General features: G+C 38.8%; 1 protein-coding gene across 1 annotated transcript in view; it reads right to left on the bottom strand.

Moving 5' to 3' along the window:
* The window catches only part of ITGB6 (integrin subunit beta 6), a 28,814-nt gene extending 4,615 nt beyond the window's left edge, over positions 1 to 24,199 (bottom strand). The window contains exons 1-12 of the mRNA XM_066553401.1: positions 24,139 to 24,199; positions 23,328 to 23,407; positions 20,354 to 20,558; positions 19,175 to 19,421; positions 18,119 to 18,284; positions 17,437 to 17,598; positions 16,600 to 16,695; positions 11,868 to 11,957; positions 7,127 to 7,261; positions 6,500 to 6,917; positions 5,816 to 6,038; positions 3,229 to 3,326 (exon numbers count right to left, since the gene is read on the bottom strand). Of these exons, the coding sequence (XP_066409498.1) occupies positions 3,229 to 3,326; positions 5,816 to 6,038; positions 6,500 to 6,917; positions 7,127 to 7,261; positions 11,868 to 11,957; positions 16,600 to 16,695; positions 17,437 to 17,598; positions 18,119 to 18,284; positions 19,175 to 19,421; positions 20,354 to 20,558; positions 23,328 to 23,407; positions 24,139 to 24,199 (1,981 nt within the window). The remainder of the gene's footprint in view (positions 1 to 3,228; positions 3,327 to 5,815; positions 6,039 to 6,499; positions 6,918 to 7,126; positions 7,262 to 11,867; positions 11,958 to 16,599; positions 16,696 to 17,436; positions 17,599 to 18,118; positions 18,285 to 19,174; positions 19,422 to 20,353; positions 20,559 to 23,327; positions 23,408 to 24,138) is intronic.
* Positions 24,200 to 26,140: the final 1,941 nt, after the last annotated feature.

Genomic DNA, 26,140 nt, shown 5'->3' with positions numbered 1-26,140 from the left:
GACTACCCTCCAGTCCTTTCCTCTGCTTGTTATAAAAAGAGAACCCTAGCTGGCTGGATTTTGATTTGAGCCTTGTGTTTAACCTGTTGCTGGCCCTTGGTGGCAGCACCTTTTGTTATCTACCAAGGGGACAGGCAGCCTAGACCTGCTGATTTAACAAGATCTGATTTTGTTAGAAGGGCCATGAACTGCAAACTTATGGCTCTTGTTGGCACATCACAGTTCCAGTAACACTGACAAAAGTTTTGCAATGTTTGTACTTTCCCAACTCTTTTAAGCAAGCAGACTCAAAATACTAACTTGCTTACCAAGAGGAAAAAAAGGGATAAGGATAGTCGTTAGCTATCCTGAAAATGGAGAACAACTTGCAAGCATATACCAAATATCATCTAGAAGGCAGTAACTGCACATAGATTAGTTATTTTTACATGGTAATTTTTTGTTTAATGTCATAATTTGAAAGCAAGGGGAGCAGAATACTGATTATGTGCAATGATGTAGAAATGAAAGCGAAAATGCCAGTTCAAGCTATTCAGAATCCAGCTTATGGTTAGCATTTTTATTTCTCTAATATTATTTTTAGAATGAGGGATCACTAAAGAGAGACCATTGCATATGTTCTTTGCAGTTCATCAGCATAAAAATTTGCCTACGTAGGTAAATTCCTGTAATTTACATCTGTGTAATCTTCTACATTCTGCAGTGAATTTTCACACTCTTCTGCAGCCTAATTCTGGCAATTTAAATTGTATTTGAAATAACTGGAGTCACACCGGAGGAGAAATCAGGTAACAGTGGCAAGCAGGAGACTCAAAGCATGAAAGACTCTTTCATAGCAGATACATTTATAAAAGATTTAACAACAAAAATGTTGACTGTAAATTTTAATGTCATTATGCCCTTTTGTGTTTGCCTTTTGCTCAACAAAATGCTTTTTTTGAGCAGAGTTCACCTCACCCTGACTCATAACAGAGCTATGCTGACAGAGAGGTTTATTCAGCCTCCAGTAACCACTTTGCTGCTGCACTGGGAATTTGTGAGGTGTCAGCACTATGGGGTAGGAAAAACTCAGGTTCTCCAAGGAAAGTATAACTGTCCCTGCTGGGCTTGTGGCAGGAGCAGCCTGGTGCCCTGTGGCTGGGGTGCTGGCAGGAGATGCCTTTTAGGAATTTTGGTTCCTCTTGCCTGGTGAGTAGAGCAACAAGAACTCCTCCACCTATGTGGCAAATGGGTGATTAGCCTAATTTAAGTGTTCAAGTATTAAAAGTGAATAAAAATAGAAGTTTGAAAGTGGTGCCTGCTGTGGAGACAAGCCCAGCAGATGTGCAGCCATCAGCACCTACAGAGCTGCTGGACACCCCAAGTCCTGGCAGATCCCTGGGCTGACCTCACCTGCTGGTGGGGAGCAGGAGAAGAAACCCCTGGCAAACCCGGAACCAAAGCAGAGAGGTGAAAGGCACAACTCAGAGCCTAAAATGGGCACTCCCAGGAAACAGGAAAACGTAAAGCCCACACTTTTTTGTTGCTTCACACTTCCAGTCATTGTATTGCAACATCCATGTACAAATAGAAACAAAATTTTTGAAGTGCTAATGTTTTATTTAACCCAGAGCTTTTTTTTCTTTCCCCAAAAGCCTTGAAGCATTAAAGAAACTAAAACATAAACCAGAAAGAGGTATACTACCCCATGAAGTTGCTCAATAATATGTCTTAAATATTATGTGGTGTGCTACTTATACCACTTTCAGATGGGTGGATTTTGTTCAGATAATAGTTATTATTCTATTATTATATTTTAGCTATTATATTAAAGGTTAATTTTTTTCTTTCAGGACTTCTTGGTGAGGCTACCCAAGCATTTCAGATTTTCAGATGAAACAGTTTGCAACAGCTGCTTCTTTTTTTTTTTTTGAGGCATCTGGAAGGTTGCAGTAACTGCTGTAAATAAATTTTAAATCTAAAGAAGTATCTGATAGTCCCAATCAGGGAAGCACAGGATATGAAAAAAAGGAAATATGCATGAATAAGAGATGATATTGCCATGTTTGTATTCCTGTGACCTCTGTATGTGAACAGAACCATATAAAAGGCCGTTTTTGCTCTTGATTAGCATTCATTATATTTAAAAATATAATGTTTTTTATATTCCTAGCTACAAATATCTTCCATCTTACAAAAGCAACTTGAAAACTTTACTAACTGAAGACATAAAATACAAGTGCTTATATGTCTTTTAAGCCTGTAAAGATAGTTTTATATTTATAAATATATACTGAAGTATTGCCATCAAAAACAAAAGGTGTACCTTTGCTTGAAGGATGTACACCAGTGACATTTCTGCATGCACACAGCTCTGGATGGGTTTCCAAGAGCTTGCAGATACAAACCTTCGACATGCACACATGAATAAATGAGGATTCATCTTCATTCTTACATTTGTCTTGTTTAATGCTTATGGTACGTCTGTGATGTGGATATAATTAGCCTATGTCCTCCCTTACTTAACAATTGCTTGTGCCATAGGGTTGGGAGTAGAATTGCAGTAGAATAAATACAGGCTGCCTGCTGAGCAGGCACCTCACTTTACAAAAAAAAAAAAATTTGCCCTTTTTTTAAAGGTTTGTTTTGGTTCTTTTTGATTGTGGTGGGGTTTGTTGGGTTTTTTCCTGATAGTACTATTTTACTCAAGATTAATTCCTATTCCAGAAATTTCCATTGATGAAAGGCACTTTTTAATTAAAGCAAACAGCTGAAAGATGTTCTTAGCCTTTCAGAACACAAGAAATGTCTTTGCCACTGGTTAAAGGCTGTGTTTAGTCACCAGCTGTAACCAAGAATCTGCCTAAAGACAGGAGTCAGGTTTTGTATTTGTAAGGCTGAAGAAGCCCTGCTGGAACTCATGGTACAGGCATAACTTAAACTCAGGAGCTTTAATATATCACTGATTTGCAGGGATTGGTATCTATTCAATTCTATACTTTCCTGCATAAACTACTTAGAAAACAGGCATGATCTAACAAGTTAATTACCTGGAAGGCTTATACCAGCCAAGTTCTGCATTTCCTTCTTGCCTCAAAAGAGCCATAGACAGACAGTAATTCCCTTATGACCCATAATATAATTCCACAGCAGAAAAACAAGGCTACTTTCAAATATAAAATTACTGAAAGTGGAACCTCCTGCTAATTACACACACACACACAGGAGAGGAAGATTGAGTATACCAACCCTTTTCGATGCTGACAGCTGCATCAACCAATTTGCATTTTTCACTGCAATCTCCCAGTGACTTGTCATCAGCAGCCAAGTGACATTCCACACAGCTCCTGTGGAAAATAATTCAGCAGCTCATCAATCTCTGCCTGCCACAAAGCAACAATACAAAAGCCAGCATGTGTGCATCTGCATTTTAAAAAGCAGCTAAATAAAAGGTCTTCTGCTATGGATACAGTTCTCAGGAATATGATAGGTACTGCCACCAAAAAAAAATCCTAACAAAACCAAAGAAAAAAACCCGCACCTGAATAAAGGTACTGTGGATAAGCTCTGTCTTGTCCTCTATTCTCTCCCAGTTTGTTAGCTACCAGACAGAACCCCAGGCAACTTTATTCATGTAGGTCTATCAGACATGTGATTACTCACATGTAACGTTCCTCTTCAAAAATTAAAAAAAAAAAATATTCTGAACAGCAAATATTCTTACACTAAATACCAGCTGAAGGAATTCCTATCAGATGAACAATATCTGAAATTGACTTCAAAGAGATCAAGCTGAGGCACCTACTATGAGTTTGCCTTTGTTGCAAGTCTATTGAATAATGCATTAAAACACTTTCCAGGTGTCTCAACAGTTGTCTCTTGAATATGGTTGCTTGTCTCAGGAATTACTTAGATCCTATTTATACTAATGAAACTTACAGGAAAATTATTTTTTATTCAGCGGTGGAATGATTGAAATACTATTTAAAAACAGAATCTATACCAATTCCTTTAGAAATCTTCCTGTAAATTCAATGAGGATTTTAATAAAACCAGGGTTTACAAATGGAAAATAAAACAACAAACAGAATTCATATATGAATATTTCTGATGGAAAACGTGTTTGCTAATTTTTCACAAATAGCTTCAGCCATATTGAGTGGCTGAGACTCTGAGAAGCAGCCTGAAGGACTGACTTCATTTAAAAAAAAAAAAAAAGGGAAAGAAAGGAGAGGAGAAGAGGGGAGAGGAGTGGAAAAAGGAAAGGAAAAAGGAGAACTGCAACAAAACATAAAAAAAACCCTGGCTATCTCCTGTTGTATTGAGTTACATACATCCATGGGAATAAGCTGAGGCTGCTGAGTTTATCTTCGGGGATGGAGGTGACCTTATCCCTTGCTCTGGAAAAGGTGAATAGTAAAAGTGAGTGGGTAATGGGATAGCCTCTATCTCATGGAGATAAATTCAGTATTGGTGGTGGTTTTGTCATATTCACCATGTTTCTCATGCTACACTCTCTTTCTCAGCTGCCTTGCCATTGATCTCCACCCCCTCTGACCTGGTCTTTCAGCTCTCTCAGTTACCCTCCCAGGTATTCCCAGTGTTCTCTCTCTCTTGGCTTTTTGTGCCCTGCGTTTCAGCATGGGAAGACACTGAAACAGAAAGAAAAGATCCAACACTGCATACAATATACATGTTTAAACGGGTTAATGTAATGCCTATCATGTAACTTTATATTTCTTATTCTTTGCCAAATTGGGCAGAGCAAAGCAGCAGCATTGTCCTTTTTGTTTAAAGCAGTTGCATGCAGAAATTCTCTTTGAACATGCTGAGAGGCTCAGTTTTCTTAGGGCAAATTTAGCACTAACAGAAAGAGATCAATGAATTAATCACATCATAGAATAGCTTTTCACTCAGATACACTGTAGACTCCAGTGACAGGTATGAAAATATAGGTGTTGGAGAGAAATGGGTCTCAACTCTGAATAAGGAGACAGGACATCATCATGAACCATGCAACCTAAACTGCTCAGCACTCAAAAAGCAAAGCCAGGGTCATTAAAAACGTGTGTTCTGTGAAGTCTAATCCACCTTCTAGCTTAATTTCTGCTGAAGACTGCTCCATTTGGACTGCAGCCCTACAAGAGCTCATGTAATATAAGCATGAGCAATGGTGTACTTAGAGTGGTCATCTTCACAACCTGAGTATTTTTGGTTGCTTTTCCTGTCATGCACCATAACAGACACCTTGCATCACAGCAGGAAAGCTACATAAATTGCGTATGCTCAGTGGACAGAAGACATTTCACCACTGACAATCAATTTCTCATCAACTTATACAATACATACAGCTACCCATTTATTCATTCCCAAACTATTATCCAGTTTATTATATTTACACCTTTTTAATTCAGCCAAGCTTAACTGAATTTGGACTATGAATTTGGGAAGGTGCAAAGCTTGAGGGGACAACATGACCTTACTCATTCATATTTATGAGAATGGTAATACAAATGCCAAATTTTTCTGTGAGGCCATATAAGTGTCAGATAAGGCCACCATTCTGATTAGCTGTACAGCCAGGGACAGCAGTGGAAGTGTAAAGTTTTACCTGTGCTGACTTAATTGTTTCACATAAAGTCCTTTTGTACAAGAGTAATGCTCATGAATGGTTGATGTATGAGTTGTGACTACCCACCTCAAAGGACAAAGAAGCTCTTGGGTTCTGGACTGTAAATCCAGTCTACAGACATGGCAGTAAACACACTGCTGAGGCTGTGTAGGAAACAGATACCTGGATGATATAAACATCAGAGGTTTAAAGCCACCACATTACCATCTAGAACTGCAGGGGTCACCGCAGAGAGGGCATTTTTCACACGTTTGGCCTGAAGCCCCTGGATGGGTGCAAGCACACGTCCCACAGATGCATTCACCTCTCCCACTGCACAGTGTCCCATCCTCAGCAATGCAGGTGCTGGTATCAGTTGTGCAATTACAGTATTCACCAGTCCATCCACTGTGGCATCTGCATTCCCCACAGTCACAGTCACCATTGCCTGGAAAAACATTTATTATACTTCAAATCAGTCACTGGTATTTCAAAAAGAATCTGAAGGATGGTCTTTAAAATTATTCTCTTTAACAGAAAATATTTTGCTCTCTCCAACTCTTCTTCCTAGCATCTTTCTTTCTCTCCCAAAATCTTCAGTTTTAAGCCAGAGGATCAGATTTTTGCTTATCCTGGCTGTAAGCCAGTGCAGCTCCATTCTCTTTACTGGAGCCCTCCGTGCAGATCTTGTCTCCTGACAGTGCACAACCTAATTTGTAAATACTTCCGATTTATAATGGCATAGCTGAGACTATTTTAAGTCTAAAGACCTTTCATAACCAGTAACTCTTTAAACTGAATTGACTGCGACTGAGTATATGATGAAAATACAAATTGACAAGCTACCAGCCGAGGGTGAGCCATAGAGGCCTAAGCGGGGACGCTCCCAGCAGCCATGAGGGGCCGTACCTGCGCACTGCAGGCCGCGGTGCCGGACGCATGAGAAGTCATTGCACTCGCAGCGGGGCCCGTAGACCTTTCCGTAGGGGGACGGGTGGCACAGGCACTGCCCGCAGTAGCAGTCGCCTCTGCCGCTGCAGGAGCTCAGCTCGGCTGGGCCCCGGCAGGAGCTGGCACCGAGCGAGCTCTCGTGGCACTCGCAGCGCGGCCCCACGTAGCCGGGGCTGCACACACACACCCCGCACTCCAGGGAGCCTTTCCCTTGGCTGCACTTCGGGCTCTGCTTCTCGGCCTTGGCCTGGCACTCGCAGCTGCAGAGGGGATGAATTTCCATCTCCAGCACGTCGCTGAGGCCCACAGGTTTTATCTTGATAAGCCTTCTGGTTTTTTCACAAGAAGAGAGACTAACAGTCACATTGAAAGAGACCTGGAAGAGAGAACGGGGCTGCTGGGAGCACAGGGAACTCTGCAGGGTACTCGGGAAGTGCATGCACAGGACAGAGCAAGAGGGTCATAGATACTGCCTGCTTTTTGGTGACTTGTCTGGAGGAAGATCGTTTAATAAAGAGCAAACTCTACCTTGGTGCCCTAAATTATATGAAGTTCATGTCTTTGGATAATACATTCTTCACTTACTGTATCTCCCACTTTCACATGAGAGCATTTCCTCTGATGTGGAAAAAAGGTCCCGTTGTTACAGATGGCCGTGAAGGAGAGATTGAGCCCTTCCGTCTCTCCCAGGATCTCCAACTCAACCTCAGACCTCAGCTCCTTCAAGGAAAAAAACGTGAGATGAATGGAGTGATAACACTGCCATGTGGTGCCACTGCTCCATGCCTGAGGAACGTGGACTGTAATTTATCCTGACCTACACAGGAGCACACTCGTGCTTTGGCACTTTGTTTACAGAACCCTCGACTGCAAGAAAAATGGGGAACGAGCAAAATAAAGCAAATGCTGACAGACCCAGTGGGAAGCAATGGTGGTATCACTTTAATATCTGCTATCACGGGGCTTATTTCCTGCCCTTCCAGGAGAACAAATTCAATGTTTTATTAAATCACCTTTCATAACTCTGCTGACTGATGCAGGTTTTAGGTCTGGACTTTCTGAGGAGTGGATTTGCGTCCCTGATTGCATTGCTAGGTCTGGGCTTTTCCTGATTAGCCAAACTGTGTCAATATTTCTCCCTCCCTTCCTTTCTTCTCACAATGGAAATTCCTGCTTCATGAGCTGTTTGTGCTATTTTAACCTGTATTCAACAACATCCCCATTATTTAAATCAATTTCTTCATCAAACTTCCATTTTGTGAGTCACAGGCTGTCTTTCTGAAATCACTTGTACTAGGTATCTACATTTTAATTCTTTTAAATGTTTTATAGCAACTTTGCTTGCACAACCTTAATCCAAAGCCTATCGCAGGCCACAGGGAAATTCCCTATGACTTCATTATTCTGTGGAGCCAGTAAGTGGAAATTTTTCAAAAGTACCTCAGCAACTGCTGAGAAAACATCTCACTGACTTGGCTTTGTGCTCATAGAAATTTACTTGCTTGCAAAATACCCCCTGCCCTTCAATCAGAGCACAGAGAACTTGCTGACCCTACTTCAGTGAGTCATTCTACTCAAGGTAGCAGGATAACTCAATGTAGTAAAGGTCTGGTGGGGTAAATCAAAGTAAAAATAGAATAGGTAAAAACCTGCATAGACAACTCCCTGTCCTGCGTACATGTTCTGGATTCCTAGGAAATTTGTCTTAGGGTTGTAAAATTGTGCCCTGGGCATCAGTTTTGTAATGCTGGTAAGTTTGAATATGCCCAAATTTCCATTTCCCTTTGATTTGGAGGTAGGTGCTTGTGTCGCTATCGAAACAATGCAGAGTTGTCAATAATAATTTGTTTGCCATAGCTGGGCTCTCCCAAAAGGACCCAAAACAGCAAATCTCTAGGTAAAGCTATGACTGTGGGCATGTGCTTATGTTGCAGGATATATCACCAGTACTCTCTCTTCACTAGCTGCAAAATTACAAGGTGCGGAGTGCAACAGAGAGAAAATTAAATGCTGCTGAACACCAAATTGTAATACTTTGAATTCTGGAGTCTGTATTGGGTCATTTGAATGTCCCTTGCTGTTGTGAGAGATCAAATTATTCATCTTACAGCACTGAAAGTGAACACAAACTGTGATAATTTAAGGTTTTTAGATTCTAATATATGTCAGTACTTCTAATGCTTTAAAACTACTAAGCTGTCTGGCCATAGTTTGAGGACAAATAGCAGACAGTAAATAGCAAATAGCAGCTTTAAGCCATTCACAGAGAAACATTTGTGGTTCAAAAAATTTTTTGAATGGAACAACAGACAAAGAAGTGCTAAATACTTGTGCCCTCGTGTAGCCTGTCCTTTCTAATACATTATTTCTTTGTTCTCATTTTTGGGTAAGTGCAGGGATTACAGACTGGGGAAAAAAGGGTAATTTTTCTGAAATTTTAAATTCTTGGAATGGCTTTAATCAAATGGCCTGCTATCTGTCACAAAGCATTTTGGCCTACAGCTCTGCAACACAAAGATGTGCGGAATTCAATGCTAAACAAAGCAGGCAGAAATATGCTTACAGAAGAAAATAAACTATACTTGGAAAGAACATGAGAATTCCTTGCAACAAATATTTTGACAGCTCAGACTTTCTTAACTTACTTCCTCTCTGAAGCTCTTATATGGCAACACATGGTGAATGGCATTAGCAAACCTTGTGTTTGCACAGCAAGTAAACACTCAAGAAGACTTTAAAAGTGTTAAAAGATTTAGCCTAACTCTACTCCCAGGGAGCAAAAAGTTATTTATTCCTTTTCTTGTGAGTGAAGAAGAGAGACACAGGACATTGAATTACACTTCTGAGAGCATAATGAAAACTTTCTAACAAAAGTAGTATTAGTTCTGTTTTGCATGTGATTTTCAACTGTAGGTCTCCTGTTATTTCCTTCTTCACAGTTGAAAAAAATTCAGATACCTTTACTCCTGTCAAATAAAGGGGTATTTAGTGCTTCCTGCTTGGAAGATTTTTCAATCACAAAACAATAAGATTGTTAACCTTTAAGGTTAAGTGTAATAAAATGGACTTTGGGAAATTTTGAGTGTGACATGTTGCTGCTTGCACACTTCTTACATCATGAAAGAAATGTGGGATTTTAAGAAAGTACGTGCAGCTCTGCACCATGTCTGGTGCGTGGTCCAGACATGCTGTGCCTGGATGAGGTTGTGACAAGTTATGGCCCAAAGGCAGGAGCACCCTTCCTGCACCCTCCCTGCCACTGCTGCAGGGCAGCAAGCACAGAGCTCAGAGCTCCTCCAAACCGTGCCCGTGGAACAGACGGGAACAGGATCAGCTGAAACAGCTCGGGAACTGCATCGTGGTCACCACTGCCAGCTCTGGGGCCTGCTCTGCTCAAAGCATGCAGCAGCTAAAAAGCCAACAGAGCCAGGAGGCTGGAGACAAGGCAGAGGACATAACTGCACCTTTGTATAAACCTTAGTGTGCCCTCACTGTGTACTGCAAGCTCTTGTGGGCTTCACATCTCAGGAGGCACTCGTGAGAGTCAGGGAGGGTAAACAGATGGCCAGATAAAGCTACCAAGGGGATGGAGCCGCCAAGGAGAGACTTAAAAGACTGGGACTCTAATTTGGAGAGAAGATTGGTGTGTAGAAGGTGTCTCAGTGACACAATATAATGAAATTATGAGGACACAAAGATAAGGTGAATGCAGAGCTGTTATTCACCGAAACCTACAACTCGGGAGCTAAGGTGCACTCAGTGAATATTTAAAGCATTAGAAGTAAGTTAAAATAGGCATAAGAAAATTGTGCCTTGGGACAGTGGAACTGAACCCCTTCTTGTCATAGAAGACAACAGAAGCCAAAAATATCAGCAGGCTTAAAAAGGAGAGCAGGGAAAAAATCATAGGCCATAGGAACATAAGCAGATGCTAAGAAGAAGAGGCAAGGATTCACTCCTTACATTTTCAATATTCCAGTGAGGCAACTTATGTTACAGCAAAAGCACCAGGACACAGCACTGGGACAATTTTTGTGTGTTTTTTCCATTACTTACTGACAACAAAATGATATTTCAGCAACTAAATGTAGGAACCTGTGTCTATACATTAGACTGCCAGCTTGAAGAAATGCTGATAGGAACCAGATGTGACTAGGAGCAGGTTGGAATCCAGAAGTGAAATGCTATTGCCACTCAAAGTTTAGCAATAACTTTGTTCATAAGAAAATTTCCTCACCTTTATTTATTAAAATTTTTACACTCCCAAGATTAACCCTGAAGTTCTCCCTTTATAATTTTTCATAAAATGGAGAAACTCCTGGTATTTTGCACTTCATTTTCAAGGGTTGTAATTCAGAAATTGTATTGCCTTCATTGCTTTTATAAGAGTTAGAAGAATTTAGTTTCCTTCCTATCACTAAGACCAAAGTAATTTTGGCACAGTGATGATGATCTTATTCAGGTGATAGAAAGAAGAGCAGGAAAAAAGTAAGGAAAGAAACAGAAGCTATTTGCAAAGGGTTATTCATCATTGTGGACAACTGGTAGAGCAGGTCTTTAATAAAAATGGGCTGAGACGGAACAGAGTAATCTATGGAATATCAGTGTGTTTGTAAATTGATGTATCTGCGCAAAGATCTGTACAACTGCCTAAAAACATTCCTCTGACAGAAGAGAGCTTGGCACCCAGGATGCATTTTATAAACAAAGCTCTGAAGAGCAGTTCTGTGTTTATGTTCCTGACATAATTAAAGTGTTTCTTTGTATTACTTAAACAAACAAATTCAAGTCCTGGCATTACCTAAACAAACCCATGTTGGCTCCTATATTGTTCTTGAAAACCCCAGAACAGCCTCACAGAGGCAGCATCAAATTGCTAAAGCAGAGAAGAACACTGAGCATAGAAGAGTGTTTTTTTCCGCAGATATTCCTGCAAAGCAATTGTTTGTCTGCTCTGGTGGCAACTACCAACAGGAAGAGACTTGAGTCCCTATTGAGATGTGGAACTGAGAGACCTGAATATTAAAGAAGCATTAAGAGTAGGTATAAAATACAGGAATATGAAAAAGGCAATGCAGATGACACAATGACATAAATTCAGCATTCCAGCAGAACTAAGGATTGACAGAAGGTTATAGGAATTTGTTTCTGTGGTTTCTTAATCCTCAGAGTGAACACTTTTCCTGTTAAGGTCAGCACCTAACATAAAAAATGATGTAATCATTCAGTTTCATAAAAGGAATCAAAGACATATCTTTTTACCAAACTGCAAACTAAAGTTGAATATGTAAACATGAAAGAAGAAGCTGCATTGCACCCATCTTACCTGATATGCAGAAATGATCAGCTGGAGAATATTTCCAGAATCCTTCTGTAGTCGTCCAACAGTAGCGCCAGGAATGAGCTTTGCATAATTCTGGAAATATAAAAATTAATTTAAAGCACAACAGAAGTCTAGGTGACAAGGAGCTACCATCTAAAAATAACTCCAAACCCGAAAAAGAAAAAACAAAAAAACCCCACCCCAAAACTCCAAAAAACACAAAACAAAGGAAAAAAAACCAAAACAACAAAACAAAACCAAAAAAAAACCCAAAAAATGAACAAAAATGAAGGAGCTGACAACAAAACCAAGTAGATTGAAGCCAAGTGAAATAAATAACAATAACATTTTCAAGAATTCTTGCACTCTCCATTGCATGTGTCTTAATGAAAAAGTCAGATGGAGAAGAGCCGGTTTCATTTAAAATTCATTGAACATATATTGTTAAATCACATCTCTGTGATTGGAAGTTTGATACTATAGTATCCTTCAAGCTCTAATTTTTCAAATTTAGAGGGAAGATATGTTTTATCAACAGTTGCATTTCTCTTTAATAAAAATATCCAGAAAGAGATTCAGCTGCTCTGCTGTTGTTGCAGAGCTCGAGTCTTGGACCCTACATTCAGCAGCTGCAGTCAGTTTTTTATCTTTGCACACGTATCTCAGTGCTCTCTGGCTCTGATGGATTTTATGTTGAATTTCTGTGAATAATACAGTGCCAATTTAGCAATTTATTTCAGTGAAAAGTTCTCTTTTCTTTTTGCATTAAATTGCACTGTGACACTAGTATGATATCTGACATCTAGATTTTAAATACCATGAATTAAAATTTGCTTTGCCTGATTGTTAACTATGTGAACTTCCCTTGCTTTAAACCATGCCTTTGGAAAACAAGGTGTTCATCTTTTTAAAAAAGCATTGTAGCACCGGTTTTGCTTTACACATTATCATATCAATGCTGTTATTTTAAATAAAAGGAAAATATCCAGAAAACTATTAATAAACATGGGTAATTTGATACTCTTATATCCTTCTTAACCTTCATATCTCCAAAAGCTCTGTGATTATTTTATGTATTATGTATGGAATAGTTATCATTCATTAGATTTCTAGTGCTATTGTAAATCAGTGGGATTAACTGCATTTTATGTTACAGCTGGCAACTTTGCATTCCTGACCTCTCCTGTGATTAGTGCCCTCTCAAGTATTCTTGGAATATTGAAACTCTGTGTTTGGTACATGTGGACCTTCTGAGAGAAAAGATTACAAACCTGGAATTTAAAATACAGTCCCCTTTAATCTGTGGTATGCAAAACAAACAGCAGGGATGTGCTCTTCTGAACACTTTGGTTGATCTCTCCTCTAGGAACAAAAATTTTCTGCATGGTGATACAAGGATGGTATTTCAAGCCCAGGCTGAGTGTGTGTCTCCAGTCCATTGGTTGAACCTCACTTCTTAGCAAATATTTCTGTTCAACCATTGCCAAAGTGAGGCAGACAGATGCTTTTGGGGTGCTGCTATTGCTAAATATCCAATGGATATGATGGAATTTAGTCCTTTGGCAAATATTCATTAAAAGGTGAACTGCCATTTTATAGGGATACTCTGATTCATATAAAATAAATTTGACAGTTATATATTTGAGCTCAGTGGGGTTATGTCTATATTTCAGCAGTGTAAATGATAGAAGAATTTTCATCATAGTGTGCCACACCAAATATATAAAAATAATTTCAAATTCCGTATGAATGTGGAGAGTTTTTTTAGTTCAATTTGCAGCAGTGCAATACAGCCTGAAACCCTAATTTTCAACCTATTTCTCCTGTGATATAAAATGAAATAATTCCTCCAAAAAAGAGCAATTTTTGTTTCAAAAGAAATGCTGCTTAATCAGGACTAAAGATGGAGTCTTTTCCTTATCTAAGTTTGAACACATTTTTAAAGAATTTTCTTCAAAACAAATAATAACAGCAATAGTGGCAACTACTTCATGAAAGCTTAAAGACCAGTGTTTTCTTTTGTACCAAAGTAGGCTTTGTTAAAATATAATTATTATTGCCATATTCACAGATGCTTTTTGAGTGAGTAGTTTTTATAGAATGAAAACATCCCCTGATGCATGGACAAGACTCAGCTGAGACTAATGATGCTAGAAGTTAGACATAGATGAATGTATTATAAAATACCTTTTTTTAAAAAAAATCCTTTAAAAAATAATCTCCAGTTATCAGGGTTCAGTGTCAAGAAATTTCTCTCTTCTCTTGCATCAGATCTAAATAATCTCTTGAGGTTATATGCTGTAGCTTTTTAGGTGTGTGAAAGGTTCAAAAGCAACACCAGCTCTGTTACAAGCATAGGTGTTCTTTGCTTGTGCACCCCTAAGATTTGTGTTAGATAATAATATACATGTAAGTGCATAAACTGAAAATTCAGTCGAAGAGGATCAAGAATATTACATGACTGAATTATTTTTGGCTAAATTGTTGGGGATTATGCAGGGCTAGAAATACAAAATATATATTTGACAGTCTGAACACTGCACTTAAGACTAATGGAATCTATCAAGTCTATTTAAAGAGGTGCTTTTTAAGTCCTCACAGTAATTTTAATGTAAGCTTGTCCCTGAGAACTCAATTATAAATAGTCACAGTCGGTATTGGTATCTGATGTAATTAAAAGCTGAGTTCAAGTAGATTTGAGATAAGATATTTGGGGAGAATCTTTCCACCTCAAAGGATAAATGGAAGGGGTTTTTAAGGGAGACTACAGAATCTCCACCACTGAAGCTTTTCAAGAGAAGTGAAACACCAAAACTTTTAGAGTCCTCTGCCACCACTCCAGGCTACCTGAGCAGGGACCTTACCACAAGAATAATTCTCATTGTCTTGCTTTGTTCTTTTTACATTGTTAAGCATAGATACGGGTTATTTACCTTTATATTACAAATTTGCATCACAGAGATGAACACTTGGCAGTGTGTTCATTTATTTCCCTGTGTTTACACCCTACATAGACCCTTTAAAGGTAGTTGCTGTTTGGAAAAACTGCACTGTGACACTTGTGTATGATTTTTGTACTTGCTTTGACTGATTTTCCACATCACCTACAGGACAAAAAGCAGACCATAACAAGTATAGCTATCCATTAGTGGAATTAGTGAATATATAATAATATATAATATATAATATATAATAAATATTCCATTAGTGGAAGAAAGCAGTATTAAAAGACAAAATCAGCAGGTAGATTATATTCAGTGGGATTATTATACACCCTGTAAAAGAGAAGGCAGTTGTACCTCCTTTTTTCTAACAAAGAAAGCAACAAGAGCAAACCATTCCCTAGCTGGGTTAACCATGATTTGTATTTTTTGTTAGCTATAAGCCCTTGTTTAGTGTTCCCTGTTACCAAAGGGTTCCTCTTGGTAACCTTGATACTGACACAGGGATACTGAAATGGAAACATCTTGATAAGAATGCTGGTGGTCAGCTTCAAGGGTGACCACAAGCAATTTCCAAGGTAAACCACAGTGCCATCAGCAAGAGAAATATTTCTTTGGACAAAAAAAGGCTCTGTAAATCAAACAGGTATTTCTCAACTACCTTCCTATAACAGCCCCTATTAATGAAGCACCTATAAAAAAAATACCTGTAAGGAAAAATGTTTTAGCTGTCATTAATTGGATCTCTACTAAGAAATAGTTGAAGCCACTGCATTTGTAAGTGGCTGACTTCTACTGTTATCAATCTAAATGTTTATGATACAGCTCAGTACTCAATACAGTCTTCAAAAATGCAAGGCAGTCAGTGCTTCAAGACAGAGAGTGTTACTTCCCTTGTCAAGGCTGTAATCTGAGAATCAGTTTATGCAGTTTGTGACTCTTGTTACTTTTGTTAAACAGCTGGAGCATCAGAATTACCCAAAGCAACTCCACCCCTAGAATCAGTTGCAGAAGTACTTGGGGGGTCTTCCCTGGGTTACACAGAGGATAGAAATAGAAAACCTACTGGTGACTACCTCAAGGACTCAGCTGCTCTCTCTTTTCCTCCCCTCTTTCTTTCCTATCTTCCACATGGCAATCACAGCAGAGGAGCACCTCTCCTCATTACTCTACTTCTGGTGATAATACAGAATGTTTTGCAAAGGCTTCTCTTTCAGAAAGCTGGTCTTATTCTATCAGCAGAATCATCCTTACTGGCTTCCTCTCAACCAACCTGAATAAATTTGGGCAAGCAATTTCTCTCTGCTTGTCCCCTTTCACACAGCAGGGTGTAGCCAGGCAGCCAAGCTTAGGCTGCAAAACTACTTATTACCCACTATGAACTCTTATCTAGAATCTCTTTTAGTATGTGAAGATAACTGCATGTTTCAGGTATATTCTTTATAAAAGTGAGAAAAGGTTCAGCTCTCCTCTAGCCTTATAAAATACTAAAGGCTAATCATAATGATGATACTGAATAGTTTAGCAATGCATAGTTTGTCAATCCTTGACTTAAAGGATTAGTGTGATTCAGCTTGAAATCTGATTTAAAAGTTACCTTAGAATACCAAAATCAATACATGAAGAAGCACTTAAGCAGAAGAGCTTTCCTCTGATTTACAATTTCCTAGTTATTTTTATCACATAAATATCTTTTAGAATTCAGTCTTTAGTACTAGAATTACTGTGTCAGCTGTGAAAAAAGGTGAACTTTAAAACAAACATTGCAAAGCTGATCATTTTAGATTGCTCACCTCATATATGTGAACTTGCTCATTTGTTACAGCAAAAATTAATAGTACATTGTTTTGCACAAGTTTGTCAATTAATTGTCCAATTGTTGGATACTCCTGCAAACAAACAAAAGAGAGGCACATAAATCTGTTTCACATGTGCTTTCAGTTCCTGTCTCCCGTGAAAGACACATTCAAGTATCATAATGAACACTTTGTTCTCTGTGTAGTATAAACTTTAATTAGGAATACACATATACAAAATAAAAGATAGTGCATATAATTTCCTGATGTTGTTTTTAAGGAACCCCCTCTGTGAAAAGTACAGAGCCAGATTCCATAGTGGGGGCTTTGGCTCAGTAGCATCTGTGTTATATATACTTATTTAATCCAAAGAACTGCACTGCACCAATGGCATTTGTCCTACAATGAACACTATAGAGTATATATTCAGTATTTTTGAACGCTGAATCTTAAACTCGCAAGTTCTCATACAGTAACAGTGTCCTGCAAATTCCTGAACTGGTCCTGAATTCACACCCTTTCAGGGAACATAATTAATGCAAATCTTGCTTTCCCTGCAGAAGGAAATACTATTTAGTCTAATTCCATGGGCTTTCCTGTTGTAGAAATTGTATTTTTTCTTTCCCTTTTCTTAGTTATAATCTATCCTGATTCCATAGAAACACACTGTTCTCTCTTTACTGAAACATGCAGTTACAAATAACATAGATTACATGAAATATCTGGATTCCCTAGCTTTTACACATTTCAGTGCTAAAACTGTAATTCACTGTTGCTTGTCTTAGTCTTTAAATTTCCAGAATGTGAGAGTGTACAAAATTTGTAGGTAATTACCTGAACAGTTGACATGGAATATTCATTATTGTGGTCCAAATGACAGTTCCCATCATTAGGAATAACAATCCCTGCCAGTTTACTGTCCATCCCAAAATGAGAATCAGCATCACTCACAAACACCAGCAAATGTAGAGAATCATTCCTCCAGCCAATTTTTTCCTGTCATTTTAAACACATCAGTTTAGCAAGATATACTGCATCACGACATAGAAAACCAGCAAAATATTTGGAGAACGGCATCTCAAAATGAATGAATAGCATAATTCTCAAGGAAGTATCAAAGACAACACATCTCCTAAGAGATGATTTTCATTCCATTGTCTTTGGCTAACATTTTGTTTCCCCATCCCTGTGTTTAATAACATGGGTTGGCCATGTTCATGTCAATCTGCTTACTACTCTAAACATAGTTAATAAAAAATATTTAAACAGAAAAACAGACACAGTAATTATACTGGTATTTGGGCTTATTTGTCCCTGGCAATTAAAAGGAAACTTAGACTAAAATATTGCAATATGCATGTTTTACTTGTACAGCCAAAAGTATTTTCACACAAATTTAATGAGGCTCTTGGATTGTGTTAATAATTTTCAAAAAATAATCTGTCACTTTGAAATACCAGCATATAATACTAGAAGAGATAATATATGGAATAATATATGTAGAAGTTACAATTACCTTGCAAACAGCTGCCTGCATAATTGCATCAAATCCTCCCTCTGGAGTGTCTATATTAGCAGAAATTCGCTGTCCTTTCACAATTTCGTTGAATTTTTCAGCATCATTTGTTAGTGGCAAAACATTTTTATATCCAAAGGTGGGTAAGCACTCGTAGGGTACACTTCTGCAAGAAAAGTGAGACAGCTTATGGATAATAGAGAGTGAAAAATCACTGGAATGGCTGCTTCAGAGGGCTGCCTGGATTAGTTTTGGTCTTCTGTCTCTTGTCTCTGCCTGAGAAGAATTAGTGAAAAACTTAAGATAATTAAAGAGAGTTCAGTGTCTTGGGCAATGGAAAAAATCTGCATAAAGGCTGGGAAATGCTTCCTGGAGCAGAGTAATTGAGCCAGTTCTCAACGTGCAGCCCTTGCCATGCCTCGTGCTGTGCCTTGATCTCATATTTGGAAGAATATTGGGATCTGTAGCTCCTTAATGGCACTCAGAGACAACCACCAAGGTGCTGCAGTCCTGCTCCAGGTTGCAGAGCCCAGCTTCTCCCCTACACAGGTTAGCTAAGGGCTATGCCAGCCAGGGGCTGGGGAGATTGCTAAACCTTAAGGGTGGGGGGAAAAACCAGGAGAACAGCATTGATGGCTAAATGAAACTGGTATTCCATGTTGGGTTTGAGTTTGCAACTCCTTAGTGTAATTAATAAAATTCTTTTATATATATTCTAGAAAATTAAAGAAATTAAAGAAAAATACAAAACTGCATACCACATACCTTTTTGTTAACATATAAAACACATTTGTAACTAGCAGCAAAAGCTAAAAAGCAGACTCACTACTAGATTCCTCTATCCTAATAACTTAAGGCTCAACGGAAGGATCATCAGAAGGTGAAACTAAAAGAACCAAATCTTGTTCCACAAACAGACTCATTTACAGCTGGAGGAGGGGAGAGTTTCCAGTGAAGCTGCTGAAATTATCAGCAGTGAAGCTGCTGAAATTATTTTAGCCTAGAGATTATGACAGTGTTGGCATGCAAACAGATGTTGGGATTTTCCCTGCCTACCTGCAAGGGTTGTTTATTTCTGCAGCTGTAGTTTTGATAAATGGTGAAACTGGTTTTTCAACAAAAGATCCAAACCCCAGTCTAAAGTTGCTTGTCAGTTTTGACATCTCTTTGGAAAGAGTTGAACCCAGTTCTTTGATTGTGTTCAGATCATCATCCATGGAGGCTGAAAGATCCATGAGGTAGTAGAGATCAATTGGATAATCTTCAGTCTGGCGAACCTTGATCTGTATTGTTTCTTCATGTCCTATTAAGGTCAGGGGAAAGTGAGACACATATCAGCATTTCTGTGCAGAAAACATGAGCAATGCCAATTTCTTCATAAACTTCAGTATGGTGACAATTATCTGGTATTTTAAAGCAACAGTAGCATTAACAAAAATATTTCAAAGATTGTCTGTCAACAAAAAAATCTCAAGGGTCTGAAAAATTAAAAGTAGTTCTAATGTTTGGGGTTTTTTTAAACAGTTCTTCAGTAATGCCATAACCACAGAATTAAAACTGATTGCTATAATTTGAAAAACTGATTGCTATAATTTGAAAAAGTATGAAAACATCTCTTCAGCAGTATGCAGCTTTAGAAAATTTAGCTATGAAGCTAATTAAAACTAGAGGTAGAACTTTGGGGTCCTATCATATTCTTTAAAATTTTAAACAATGTCAAAGTGTATACAGAGATTTTATTCTCATTTCCAACACTATGACCTGACCTAACTGATTGTCTCTTACTTTTTTTTGTTCCAAATTTTCTCCAGGATAAATTCAAATCTGAGGGACCCCAAGGTAGTTCTGGAATGCTACCATAAACGCCACTGGTATCTTGTAAATCCTCAAAGCAAGATTTTATGTTGCCTCTGAGATATTCTGCTAGACCAGCAGGGGAGAGGCACGGGAGCTCAGCTGGGCAGGAGCCAGGGGTTTTCATTCTCTCCCTGCCACCTCACTGGCAAGAGAAGAGAGGAACTAAAAATATATATCCTTTTTTTTATGATGTACCCAGCACTTCTGAAAATATTCTGAACGCAGCTGAACCTAGTTTTCATGCGATGAGTCAACAGATAATTTTGGACTCAACACAGGTTTTCATCTTTATTCTGTCAAGATATTTTTGAGCTTGTTCAACCCAAGAAGCTTCAGTTTATCACACTGTCTGAAATTAACCTATGATCTGTGACTTACCTGGTCGCAGCCTCAGAGTTAATTTCTGGGGAGAAATCTGCGTGACATCAGAACTGTTTTTCTGGGATGATGCAGTTAGGGGATCATTTTTGTGAATTTCTACTTCTGAAATGGGAAACTCAATCAAATTCAGCTGGCATCCTTTGGACAAAAGATTTTCCAGGGTATCACACCTCCCATGAAGTCCAGATGAGTCTGTGTAATTCTAATGCAAACAGGAGAAGGAGGGATGAGTTAAATGTTTTTACTGACTAGCCACCAGCACCTGCCCCACAAAAGGTCAGTCCAACTCAGGGAATGGAAACAAAGGCACAAGTTTGTGCAAACTAGTGCAGAACTAGATATAGGTGGCACAGAAACCCAAATTTGCCCTTCATGGGTCATGTCACACAGGTGTATAATTAATGTAACTTACACCGACTTGTTATCCTGGGAGAAACTGCTCTATTGTTGGGAAATGGGAATTGTGCCACTCACTGCATTTGGTTTCTCACAGTACTGGGAATGATAACACAAAGCCCCTCTGAGCCACTGGTTTTTCTATCACAGGATTATGCCACAAATTCATGAGTGTTTCCTATACAGTTTAGAACTGCAGATTGAAGCACATCATTCAATAAAAGAAGAAGTCTTGCTGATAATAAACTCCTAGACAACTTGTGACAAACAGATTGTGGGTACCCAGTGTTTACTAGTTCTTTTTTTCTGACCTGCACTTTCTCCTCAGCTCTCATTTAACCTGTTTACTGAAGCAGGCATCAAGTCCTTGTTCCTCTGCCTGGTGCCCAGCAGTGACCACAGCCTGTCCCCACTGTTCCTCAGCACCAGTGGTGCTCTCAGCATCCCCACACCTAAATTTGGCCCAGCATCCTCCTTGAACTTCTACCAGCCAGAGGAAATCAAAAGCCTACAGATATCAATTGGATATCTCACAGTTTATTGTCATTACTCAATTCAGAGCATTGATATGCATTCCTTTCCACAGCACTGCCTACAGGGTGGGTACTAACCTCACATGGTGGTGAAGTTAATGGTTACTTTTACAAAGAGGCTTCTGTGCCTTATTACCATTTCCCAGAGCTATATCTATAGTTAAGATTCTCAAAATCAGTCAGGTGTGTCCTGGAAACTGCTCTGGCCTGCAAGCCCTTTTGACCAAAGCCTGGGCAATGCCTGGCAGAATCAGCTCTGAAATATTCAGTTCCTGGCAGAGATTCATGGGCCCATACCATGCATTTACTCTTTTCTCCTAGGTCTGGGAAAGCAACCCATCGATCGGCCATTAAGCCACAAATATTCTCAGTCACTGAAAAACTTTCCATGCAAAACAAAACAAATTTACTTTAAACCTATTAAAAACAGAACTATGACCATTTTCCCACCAAAATATCACCCTTCATGCCTGAAAATTGTCTGGGATCTTATATATTTTGGTGGAAGTGCTGAGGCATCTGCTGGGAACAGTGGTTCATTATTCTCCAGACTGAACCTGATGCCTTTGCTCAGGCAAAACTCTCACCCACTGCTTCTACATAAATTACGTGTACCATTATAAACCTTTCACAGGGAGATCCATGTCATCTCCTTCAGTTACACAGTTTGTAACTTTTCAAAATGTGTGAAGAGACAACCTCATATTTCAAATAATACAATTACAAAGTATGTTCCTATCCTACAGGAAACAGTTTCCTTGGAGGTGGTTTTGCTTGCTCTCACACTAAAGCTCCTATGCCTTTTGCACGCTTCATCTGCTGTTTTTTAACAAAGAAATGAATGAGCTTATGAACAAAGAAGAAAAATCATGTTTACTACAGTGATGCTTTCAATAGTTCCACAGTTTTGTTTGGTTTGGTTTTGGGGTTTTTTAAATCAATAAATTATATTGGGCTCTTTTTTCCCTGAAAATACATGGCAGTAGTCAAAATGATGTGATCCAATTTCAACAAAATCCTGTTTTATAGTGCAGATATAAAAACTACTGCAAACACACTAATGTGGGGTCTTTTTTACCTCCATGGTAATATATTTTGCAAATGGCAAAAGACGTTTTTTTACGATTTTTTTTTAAAACATGCAGTTTTCTCTTGCTGAGCTATTTCATAAAGAGTATTTTAGTCCAATGCTGTGTCATATTGCTGTACCCAAAGCCAACAAAAACTATTAGCAGCAAAGGTACAATCCAGAAACAAAAATGAAAAAGACTTTATTTCTCTAATATTTCTGTCAAGTTTTTGTTGCAATAGCTGACTATCTTGTTAATGCTAATGAACTAAGAGCTAGAATATTTACTGCGAACTGGGGAGATATTATTTAGCACCATTTATAGGAGAAAGTTTTAAGAGCAGAAATGTGAAGTCACTTCCTTAGGGTGTCACTGAAAATCTGAAATAAAGGTATAGGAAACAAAAATCCAGATATTTTTTAAGTCTAATGTTTTACCAAAAAACACATCTATGTCATATGAATTATAAAGCCGACATTATTGTAACACTTAGAATCAACCACAGATTAATAATTCCTAGATGGAAGTTTTACATCTGCAAACTTTTACAGTGTCCATACCTGCAAACCTTCTTTTTACACTGTCTGGCTTGGCACACAGTCTGTAAGACACAGTCTGGCTTCTGACTTTGTGTCTGGTGCTTCACCATCAGTGCTGGGGGTGAGCCAGCCCTCGGGCTGATGACCTGAGACCCCCTTATTTCTGCCTTAGATTTGGAAGATTGATGTTTGTGTGTTTTTTTCAAACAAGAAAACAATCAAACAAACAAACAAACATCCTAAAAACCATACTATGAATAACAGATCATGTAGAGTAGATTAAATTCCACTTCTGCTCCCCAGGAAAGCTTCACTAAGCGCTGCATGCATTACAAAACCCCAGGCTGACCCAATTAAGTCAATACTTCATCACCACTCAGACTGACTACAAAGACTTCAAGTCTTACTTTGAAAATTTTTTTTATCACTCTACCTCTTGCAAACACCAAGCGCAGTGTGGTCCGGAAAGCAAACAATCTTCACAAGTCACTGTGCTTTCCTGAGAACAGGTCCCTGAATTTAAATCCAAGAAGATAAAAGGCTGTTAATATTATGCTGAATCATTCAATTTATGAAGAAACTTGTCATTTAGAGAATGTGGGTGGTGAAAAATGCACATATTTAGCCATATTTAGGATTACTGATAAAATTTCTTCTTAACAGTAGTTCTATTGGTAAAAGATTAACTCTCCAATAAAGATTAAAACCTCAGAATTGCTGGCAATTAACATACCTCCTTTTGCGTGCTTTATGGGTGGCATTCACTTAGAACATGTTCCCTCCAGTGCACCTGATAGAATGTTACATGTGTTTCTGGTATGGTGTAGGTAAGTCATTTCCCATATAGACAGGGATATTAAAAGAACAGATTTATGCTCACTCTGTATGCTTAATATTGCTTCACTCAGCTCTGTAGATACTTGATATGATTTTTGTCCATTGTGTAACTACCAGAGGAACACTCAGCCATATGTATAATAGGAAAGATTCTTAGCAGATCAAACTGTGATTAATGAAAACAAAATTGCTCAAATGTCTGTCTCTTTCAAACCTGTTGTGCTATGTAATAACCACCAAATTGTAGATGAAATGGCAATGCAGCCCTACAGCAGCCTGTCAAATAAAGGTCATTAAATAGAAAGGAAAGATTAAATACAGAAGGCAGAAAGCTATTTTGTGTCAACTTCAAGCAAGAAACAATGCAAAATGGTTTTGAAATTGATCTCCCTGCCCCTGAGCCTTACCTTGCACATAGTTATTTCTTTGCAGAAATAGGAAACAGAGGCAAAGCAATTCAATCCCCATTCGTTTTCAGTGCTGGCTGCATGACAAAAAATAATAGCTTGTTAATTATGGTCTGCATAAAGGTAGAATGTCGTAAAACCCATGCATTCCTGGAGGGTATGTTTTCAGATGTCACGTACACTGGATCGCGAGGAAACTTCAACCCCAGCGGGACGGACCATGAACAAAAGTGAAAACAAGAACTACCTGGGCAGGTAGAGAGGACAAGCTGTGCACACAGTAACGTGAACATGGTTATCACTTCCTTGTTTTCCTGGACTCCTTATAAGGCATACGGGGAAAATTCATTCAGGTGAGGATTTCTGTCCGTCCCAGTCACTCTGGGTCCTAGAGCAACCCAGCCCAGAGACCATGTTTGTGCTGTACAACAGCCCTTCTAAAGCTCCTTCAAAATAACACCTTTAATTGTGCCCCAAGGGGAGATGGATCATTAAGATTGCCAAGTGAGTATACCTGGAGGAAAGAAAAAAATCCCGGTTTTCAGATATCCTGATACGGAGGAAATCTCATAAAGGGAATTGTGAAGGAAAAAAACCCCAAACCAATCACAGATTAAAACTGAGGACTTTGCTTCAGTACTTCAAGATACCAAGTACATTGATTTTATTAACATTCCAAACTGAAAGGGAAATGCTGCAGTTGTAGATTTTTTTAATATATAGAATGGGGAATAATTTTATTCCCAGTACAGCAACTGACTTGAAAAAAGAATCATGTCAGCCTTAACTCTGCCCAACAAGTGGCCAGATATTCTGCAGCACAGAAACAACTGCATAACAAGTTATTGCTATCTCTCCTCCACCTTCCCCGCCTGAAATGAACATAAAATACGTATTTCTTACCACCTTATTAAAAGGAAATATAATTCCTTATTTCCGGATTTCATGTCCTCCCATCTTTTATGCTCTGCTATTGTCTGTTTTAAAAATAATTTTTTCAAGACGAGTCCTGTCTTTTCATAAGGATTTGCAATAGTCAAAGTAGGGATGGGTCTGTATTAGTTAAATTCAACATGCCTGAAACATTCCTGGGCATTGAGGCCAACTGGCACAGAAAGACTTGAGTTTATGATTGCAAAGTACCTATTGGGACCATTCTAGCGACCAAATTGTGCCCAGAAATTGTTTGCAGTGAGTGTAGATTGGAAGAGGTCAAATTAATGCCAGGGAGCATTTTAACAGTCTAATAGCATAGACAATCTCATTCTAGTGCCTGGAAATATTCCCAGGCACATTCAATTTTACTAGTATTTACACAGACTATGGGTAGTTTGAATAGCAACTCACTCTGGATTACATCAGAACCACCTTTGCTCTGCCCTTGTGTTCCCACCCCTTTGCTCTCACTAGTCATCACTCGTGTCCAAGCACGCCGTGTCTCAAACTGATCCAACCAAAACCCAATCACCTTCTGTGGGGAGGGTGGAGGGCTGGTTTTCATCTGGCTTTGTCCCTTAAACCCTGTGGCTACTCAGTCCAGATTCAAGGCAGAACTGGCAGGAAAGGTGAGAATATGTTAGGCCAAATTTAGCCCAGTTTAGGCTGTCGTGGAACTGTATCTTAGCATTTCTATTTACAACAACATTCCTAAATCTCCTTCAAATTCTCTCTATGCCTCAGAGTGCCCTTTGTAAAGCACTTGCTCAACTACAGCAATTCTATGTGGCATGAAAAAAGCATTGATTAGATTATGTTCCCTCAGTTGGTGAAGACACAACTCTGTGAGAACACTCTATGTAATTACATAAGGTCAAAAAGAAGTGGAATCAAGCAAAAGTGTTTGCCCTTGCTAAGAAAAACATCCTCCTGTAATATGCCACTCAAATATCCTACTTCCCTGGGTCTGACTGACATTTGTGTATGTGTCCTTTAAGATTGTTACTATATCTACAGTCTTGCAGCTCCCCAAAACCCAGTGCTTTCTCTTTCAGTGTAGAAGGTC

This window comes from Molothrus aeneus, chromosome 7, assembly GCF_037042795.1.
Source record: "Molothrus aeneus isolate 106 chromosome 7, BPBGC_Maene_1.0, whole genome shotgun sequence".
NCBI classification, from domain to species: domain Eukaryota; kingdom Metazoa; phylum Chordata; class Aves; order Passeriformes; family Icteridae; genus Molothrus; species Molothrus aeneus.
The sequence above is the reverse complement of the archived record's forward strand: the minus strand, read 5'-3'. Positions and strand labels throughout refer to the sequence as shown.